General features: G+C 50.1%; 2 protein-coding genes across 2 annotated transcripts; one reads left to right on the forward strand and one right to left on the reverse strand.

The window, feature by feature from the left end:
• The first annotated feature begins 1179 nt into the window (after nt 1-1179).
• Nucleotides 1180-3338, forward strand: LOC136516878 (soluble inorganic pyrophosphatase-like). Its single transcript, XM_066510374.1, has 7 exons — nt 1180-1577; nt 1680-1708; nt 1797-1970; nt 2084-2149; nt 2248-2368; nt 2472-2553; nt 2630-3338. Exons 1-7 carry the CDS (start codon nt 1412-1414, stop codon nt 2670-2672), a joined length of 681 nt encoding a protein of 226 aa, XP_066366471.1. The 5' UTR covers nt 1180-1411; the 3' UTR covers nt 2673-3338.
• A 134-nt stretch (nt 3339-3472) lies between these two features.
• LOC136516877 (fructose-1,6-bisphosphatase, cytosolic-like) lies at nt 3473-6659 on the reverse strand. The gene is made up of 11 exons (XM_066510373.1): nt 6305-6659; nt 5882-5956; nt 5689-5750; nt 5484-5550; nt 5011-5124; nt 4836-4922; nt 4648-4718; nt 4509-4574; nt 4227-4313; nt 4063-4138; nt 3473-3857 (listed from the first exon to the last, which is right to left on the reverse strand). Exons 1-11 carry the CDS (start codon nt 6509-6511, stop codon nt 3744-3746), a joined length of 1026 nt encoding a protein of 341 aa, XP_066366470.1. The 5' UTR covers nt 6512-6659; the 3' UTR covers nt 3473-3743.
• Nucleotides 6660-7849: the final 1190 nt, after the last annotated feature.

Below are 7849 nucleotides of genomic sequence, written 5' to 3' on the forward strand. Positions count from 1 at the left end.
CGCTGAGGCTTCTCACAAGGGGAATTCTGTGATTCTGCCAATCGTTCTGATAATGTTGTTAGAGTGAAAATGAGCCAGGCTAGCCAGACTTGTGGGAATTGCCTCCGGCCCGTACAACTGCACCGGAGTTGACACTGATTCGCGCGAGTATTCCGGTCCATGCCATTGTCACCCTGTAGGTACTGGACAACCAGTTCCAAAGTTGAAGTCGGTGGACAGGAGGACAGGCATTGACACCAAACCCGGCACTGACGAACATGTGCATCAGACTTCGTTCCACCATCTTTTCCTTTCATTATTATGCTTATTATTATTGTTAACAAATATGTGCGAATCATGACACGGATATGTGCATCACGATCTCTCTAGCTCTTGAAAGAACGTGCATCACGATATCAAAAGGTTTCGAACAGCGTAGTAGATGCCACTATGCCAGTCTTTAGTTCTTTTCGAAGGACCGAACTTAAATCGTACTGCTGATAAGTGATATTTTGAGAGCATCAGGATTGGAGGACATGCTGCTCGTTCAGAACGGCGTTCCGCTTTGACTGAACCTTACCTGTGGCTGTGGGTCCCGTCACCCCGTGGGTTTTGAGTATGACGAGGCGAAAGCCCGAGCAGATGGGTGACCGAGAGCCTTCAGCCTGTTCGTTTGTTCGTAAACGATCGTAAATTTTCAGCCGGGAATAGTGTTTTTCTCTCACACTAAATCAGCCAGCAGTAAATAATCCACGATACGATACGGCCTCCCGAACAGGCTGCTTTTCGGTTCGGATGCGCCCCCGCACGGTGCGCCGCCTTTCGGGGTGACCCGATGGATAGCTGGGAAGCAACTCGCGACTCGGAGCTGAATGCGCGAAGCCACGAAGTTTCCAACGCCAGCGCGGCACCGCATCGGCACCGAGACCCACGTGCCGGCTGCGCCTCACGGCCTCAGCCGCGTCGACCAGCAGCGTTCGGTCGGCTGGCTCGGTGTGCTAATTAGTTTGTGTGAAAGAAAAATATTATTTTGACTAAAAATTTACGATCATTTATAATAAGCCATAGCCAAACGAACAGGCTGCACATGTATCTTGCTGGTTCACGAAGAAGTACCGCTGACTAATTTGTGTGAAAAAAAAATATTATTTCGACTAAAAATTTACGATCATTTATGACAAGCCACAGCCAAACCGCACCGCTCCGGCCTCCGGCTCTCCCTCCCCTCCCGGCTCCCCTATATATGCGCGCGGGCCGCTGCAATGTTCGCCGTGTCCCCATCCCCATGTTCCAACATTTTGGTAAACAAAACATTGCAGTAGCGTTTACTAGTTCGCCGAGCGCGCGCGCGCGACGTGAGAGACGAGCGTCCGTCGGCCGGCCAACCCGATCTTGTCTTCCGGCAGGTACAGAGTAGAGGTAGCAGCGGGAAATGAGCCAGGAGAACGGAGCCACCAACGGGCACGCCGCCGAGGAGCATGAGGACGTGATGGAGGTGGAGCCGAAGCAGCGCCGGGCGCCGCGGCTGAACGAGCGGATCCTCTCGTCGCTGTCGCGGAGATCCGTCGCCGCGCACCCCTGGCACGACCTCGAGATCGGTACGTGAGCACGTCGTCTCTCTCGCCAACGCGCATTTGTAGGCCTTCAATTCGAGGATAGTGCTAACCGACCGACCGTTCGTTCGTGCTTTCAATTTGCAGGTCCTGAAGCTCCGGCCGTCTTCAACGTCGTAAGTACCTGAATCCCATTCGCCACCAACCCAAGTTCCAACTTGCAAATCTAGAGCGTGAATGTGTCTGATCCGGTGTGCCGAGCAGGTCGTGGAGATCACCAAGGGGAGCAAGGTGAAGTACGAGCTGGACAAGAAGACGGGGCTCATCAAGGTGGACCGGGTCCTCTACTCGTCCGTCGTCTACCCTCACAACTACGGCTTCATCCCCCGGACGCTCTGCGAGGACAACGACCCCATGGACGTCCTCGTCCTCATGCAGGTGACTGACTGATCGATCACTGTCAATCGTCAATCGTCCTCTCGCCTTTCGGTTTGATTATTCACCCATTTTCTTTCTAACACTAACAACATGTGCATGCCATTTGCATCCAGGAACCAGTCCTTCCCGGCGCCTTCCTCCGCGCCAGGGCCATCGGCCTCATGCCTATGATAGATCAGGTAGTGCAGATGGATGAACAATCTCCATGCAATTCGATTTCGACATGCAACAATTCGCACCGATCTTATCTTATCTTACCAAAATGTTGGAACGACAGGGGGAGAAGGACGACAAGATCATTGCCGTCTGCGCCGACGATCCCGAGTACCGCCACTACAACGACATCAGCGAGCTTTCTCCTCACCGCCTCCAGGAGATCCGCCGCTTCTTCGAAGACTGTACGCTTTGCTGCCTCACTGCTCCGTACTCGCTAAATTTCCGTGGTCATTGTCGGACGCTCCCTTCACCTGTGTGGTTTCTTGCCCAAATCTGTTCTTCCAGACAAGAAGAACGAGAACAAGGAGGTGGCCGTCAACGACTTCCTGCCCGCCGCAGCTGCCCGCGAAGCCATACAGTACTCCATGTAAGTCCTGGTCATTTATCTTGAGGATTCCATGATCTCTGGATTCGTATTGACATGATCTTGGTGCTTTGTGCAGGGACCTGTACGGTCAGTATATTATGCAGACCCTGCGGCGGTAGAGCGTGCCCCATTTTTTTTTTCTCTCCCTACCAGATCCCATGCGAGCTGAAGCAAAAGCCCAGATCATCAGAATATTTGGGATCAAGTCACATGAGTTGTCAACCATCTCTTTCCAGCGATATTTGAACCTGTATCTTTATCAGTCTTTTGAAATTTGTCCAGAGTGTGGTTCGATCTATGTACTCCTCTTCTACATTTTTAGAGAACGAATCAATAAAATTAATAGTATGCTATTTTGTTGTTTTGTCGACCTACTCCTGTCCTGCACATCTGAATATTGCTGATGGGTTGATGCCAGATGCAGAGACTGAAGAACCGGGTTTCTGCTGCATAGTTTGGCTGTGTTCTTGTTGAATGTCTTGGTCGTGCAAGTTGGGCTCTAGTTGTTATTTACTCTACCTCGTATATGAGCCATCGCTTGATATTTGTTTCAGTTTTTTCTGTATCGGTGTACACCGGCAACTACTACAACTTCTTCAGATGTCAGGGAAGCAACTGCTACTACCAACTTCTTCAGATGTCAGAGAGCAACAAAGTCCTTATGTTCCGAAAAACAAAAAGAATTCTGCACAGGAACAGTCTTAACTGCTATGCACTAGATCAATGTAAAGGACGGTTGGAGCATCACAAATCTGATGATGAACAGGACTTCCAAAACCAGGAACCAAGCATAACTGCACAAGGTTTTTGTTTTGTTGTCTTTTGTTGGAGATAAACTGCACAAGTAATATGTCTTCACATAAACTCCCTCCTTACATGAATCCAAATTTGTATCAAGGAATCACGAAAGCATGTTAAATTTGTGAAGAACATAAGCCTGTATTTACTATTGAGCTGTACCGTGCCCGGCCGTAGAGTGGATTTTTCAGTACAATGTAAGAACATAATAAATATCTGATCAATACAGTTACAATGTGGATATCCACCCGAGTAAATGATGCGCGTGTCCTCTGGCAGAAAGATCAAGCAGTGCTTTTTTTTACAACTCTTTTATTATAATTTAAAGATCAAGCAGTTGACTCTCAAGCGTACAGTGCTTTGATCTCCACGCGTGTCCTCAGACAGAAAAATCAAGCATTGTTTGACTCTGAAGCGTACAGTGCTTTGATCTCCTCAACGTCATCGTAGCTCCCGAGGAATATTGGGGATCTGTCGTGAAGTTTAGCGGGAGCAAGTTCAAGGGCCTGCATTGTAAATTTAGCAGGAGCGTTTTCAGTTATGCAACGCCAACTACTGGTAAAAATGTGGCCTGTTAAAATAGTGTTTTTTTGTCTACAATTTCTACTTCAAGGTTGAAAATTGCACTAATATCTCAGGCTGATGTGATATTTGCAGCATCAAGATTTTTCAGTTGGAAATTGGGATCTGAGAAAAAGAACTGAAACACACCCGTTGTTTTCCTGTGAAAGCCTGACCTCCAGCTTGTTCCATAAGGAATGACATCGGGAAGACTTCATACAGAACACTGCAATTCCACATAGAACCAATTTGAGGATAGGAAGTTAAGCTACAGTTCTGGAAGTAGTAAAGAAAAGATTGTAGCTTTGGTATACCGTAGTTTTCCGTTTGGACTCTTCTGGTCTGCTGGGTACAAAAATATGCCCCCATATAGTAAGGTACGGTGGACATCAGCAACCATACTGTAAACCATTCACAAGGACCATAACAACATAAATTCAACCATTTTAGTTAAACAAAAGAAAGAACGAGCAGATACCAATAGCTTGAGCCCTATTATTCTTAAGAAAACTTCAGACACATTCAGTTCATAACTATAGAAGAAAGCAAACTGTGAAATACTGATACGCATTAGTCAAGAATGAGCAGTGAATCACCTTCCAATATATCTCAAGGATTTAGGCGGTGAACCATCCTGAGGGTATTTGCATTTCTCCACAAATCTGAAATGGCGTAAAATTCAGCTTGACTTCTTAAGAAATTACAGTAACTTTGAACACAAATGAGCCCTCATACTTTGCTACAGGTCCATCCCAGTTTCTGGCATTCCCTTCGTTGACTGAATAAATCTTCCCTTTCTTTGGTATCTGCACAAGAAAAGAAGCATAAAACGTGATGCCCAAACTCAAATATTATTTTGTTACATTAACCAGGAGTGTCAATCAACCAGGAAAGAAAAGAACTGCAACATTTTTATCATTAACCTTGATATTTGGATGAGTCAAAATGAACTCTCCAAGGGAAGGATCAAGAGTGAAACAATTGACTCCATTTCCAGTGCTCAACACAAGCTGCCATAAGTCATAACGGCAGTCAATATAGGAGGACAAGTCGAAGCGAATTGTCTGGCGGTAAAATGGATCTGACATAGATAATTACCGTGCAGGAGCTCCCATACATGCAATAGCCAGCAGCAAGCATGTTTGTTCCAGGCTGCAGTACATCCTCCAAGGTCACGTTGTCCTTATCTTTGATCATGTAGATCCCAAAGATCTGCAGAGAAGAACCGAATATAGCATGCATCGACGGTAAGTTTTGAAGAGGGTAATGTTTCTCAAATATGGTCACTTAGGTAAAACTGGTTGAACATAAGTCGACAGCGTTCTAAATTGACTATCGGAGTATGGAATGAATCCACTAAGATCGATTTGTGTACTTGCAGATGATTAATATAGTATCGTCAGAATTCAGAAAGGTAACATGATCGTATCATTGGAACTCATCCTTTTGTCTTCTGATCTCGTTTGACTCATTTGCCTGTACTTATCACAGGTCGTTTGTACCGTTCAAATCTTCTGCTTAATTATAATGATGCGCAAATCTTCTTTTACGTATTCGAGAAAAAGACATACTGTTCCGATGGAGACACCACAGTCGATGTTGGAGGAGCCATCCAGCGGATCGAAACAAACGCAGTACCTGAACACAGAGAAAACTAATGCACGTCACGATCAGGGAAAGCAACAGTATGACGTTGTGGAGCTTACAAGTCAGATTCTCAGATGGATTAGTAACGGGCAATTCAGAACAACATAGGGGGTGGCAGAAATCACGAACTTTCCGCGGAGGGCCGGGTCGACGAAGATGGCCTCCTCGTTCTCTTCAGACACAAGAACACACTGTACGCAAGCGCGAAGTCAATGTCTAAGTTCAGAACTGATGCGTTGAAGAAGTAGACGATGTTGTTTTATTATATTATACGATGAACACGGGGGACGTGTACGGATGTGTAGGAGAGTGAGTGCATTACGGTGCGGCCGCTGCTGACGAGCGCCTTGACAAAGACTTCGTTGGACAGGACATCCAGCTTCTTTTGCTCCTCACCCTGCATTTTTTTGCTCTTGAATGTCAACGAGAGCAAGTAGATTTTAAAAAAAATGCGCCAGAAGAATGTCATTTGGATCATGTATATGTATTGAAGAGCAAGACCAATCTATTCTAGCATAGGAGAGCATAGTGATCGATGCATGGTAGGTTCAGCTAGATCAGCTCTGCAGATGCAGCTAAAAAAAGGTCCATCTGAGGAGCCCCGGGCCCACCGTCAGCCAGGGGCTCAAGTCGAGATCAGGAGCAGTAACTCAGAGTACGCGTGTATGCACACGAAAGGCGCGGAGTGGATGGTGTGGTGATCGGGGCAAGTGTGGAAGCGTGTGGTGGTGCTTTGCTTGCTTGCCTGGACGTTGGTCTCTCCGGCGAGGCCGATGAGCTTGGCGAGGCCGGCCTTGTTGACCGCGGAGGCGACGAACTTGCAGCCGAGGACGATGTGGGAGAGGAGGATGGTGAAGTCGCCGCGGGACTCCGGGTGGCGGCTCTGCTCGTTGAGCACGTGCCGCGTGATCGTCATCAGGTCCGTCCGCTGCGCCTCCGCCGCGTGGTCCATCTTCCTTCGCCCTCCGCCGGCCGGCCGGCCGGTTCCTCTCTCGCCCGCCCGCGCGCTCTCGATCGGTTGATCAGACACACCGCCGCCTTGTACTGCCCGGGCTATACGGGTTTTTGGACTGTGTTGGGGGAGGTGAGTGAGGGCGTGAGGCTAGCTGAGGGGATCGGCGGGCAGATGACGATAGGAGATGGGCGGCGGTTGGGACGCCTTTGTCCCGTGGCGCGACGGGGAAGGGGCTTGGCGGGTGCGGCGCTCGTGTCACGGCCGGAGCGGCAGGACAGCGCCGTTTATTGGCAAGTTGTTGGGACGTGGTGGGGGAGCGAGCTGCGGATGGTTAAGTGAGAGGCATCTGACAGCCGTAGGCAGGGTCCGTGGCTTGAAATAGGCGCCGGCGCGTCGGTGCTGGGCGCCGAGCGGAGGACGGTGGATTGGGAATGCGATGGGGGTGCGGGTTCCACGTCTGTGCCGCGTGGGCGCGGATATCTACCGCGATGTGAGCTGAGGCTGACTTGGTGCGGTGGCACGGCGCGGGTCAAGGAAGCAAAGCGCGCCCGAGAAAACAGGGCAAGGCCAACTGGGCTGGGTGGAAATTACTGGATTCCCCGGTTGGATGATTCGCTGTAGCCTGTGACGCCGGCTGGAGTGTTCTTGTGTTGACGAGGCCACCATTTGCATTTGTACTACTGTGCTGCAAACGGGCGTCGGTACGGTAGCAGACTATCGCGTTGGAACGGAATGCGAACCTGATTCAGCTGGCAATTGGCATACGGGACACACCACCTCGTGCTTGGCAGCGACGGAATGAGACGGTTTTATGCCATCCCGATCCGTTGGGGGGCAAAAGTTGGCTTTGCCCCCATGCCGTTAGATTCCGTGTCCCTGCTGGGTCCGATTTGCCTTTGGATAATTGAATAGGGTGTCCCCGGAGGCCGCATGTTTCCGTCGGTGGGCCGCGAGCCAGCCCAAAATATCCCTTCCGTAGCTGCTCATCACCGTAGTTTCTAAAAAAAAAAATCACCGAAGCCGGGCGCAAGGTCCACCCACGGAGCTCACAGCGGCCGGCCGGGGCGGAGGCCGCCCGTGCTCGCCGCGGCTGCACACGCTCACCTCGGCCGTGGCGGAGGCTGTCTAGCTCACCATAGCCGGGGTGGAGCTCGCTCGCGTGCAGCTCATGGTGGCTCGGGCGAAGCCTGCATGCACACATCTCGCGCTCCGCCGCCCTAGCTCGCCGTGGCTGGAGCGGAACTTGCCCGCGCGCAGCTAGCGACGGCCGAGATGGAACTCTCCCACGCACAGCTCGCAGCGGACCTCACCCCCGTGCACAGCTCGTGCTCCACC

The sequence above is a fragment of the Miscanthus floridulus genome, chromosome 17, assembly GCF_019320115.1.
Source record: "Miscanthus floridulus cultivar M001 chromosome 17, ASM1932011v1, whole genome shotgun sequence".
NCBI classification, from domain to species: domain Eukaryota; kingdom Viridiplantae; phylum Streptophyta; class Magnoliopsida; order Poales; family Poaceae; genus Miscanthus; species Miscanthus floridulus.

Bases quoted from the DNA above. Each gene is read 5' to 3' on its own strand.
- LOC136516877 (XM_066510373.1), bottom strand. From the start codon at position 6,511: ATGGACCACGCGGCGGAGGCGCAGCGGACGGACCTGATGACGATCACG. The intron at 5,125-5,483 runs GTATGTCTTTTT...TCTTCTCTGCAG, and splicing joins GTGGTGTCTCCATCGGAACA to ATCTTTGGGATCTACATGAT. The intron at 4,575-4,647 runs GTATGAGGGCTC...ACGCCATTTCAG, and splicing joins TGGGATGGACCTGTAGCAAA to ATTTGTGGAGAAATGCAAAT.
- LOC136516878 (XM_066510374.1), top strand. From the start codon at position 1,412: ATGAGCCAGGAGAACGGAGCCACCAACGGGCACGCCGCCGAGGAGCAT. The intron at 1,578-1,679 runs GTACGTGAGCAC...TTCAATTTGCAG, and splicing joins CTGGCACGACCTCGAGATCG to GTCCTGAAGCTCCGGCCGTC. The intron at 2,369-2,471 runs GTACGCTTTGCT...CTGTTCTTCCAG, and splicing joins CCGCCGCTTCTTCGAAGACT to ACAAGAAGAACGAGAACAAG.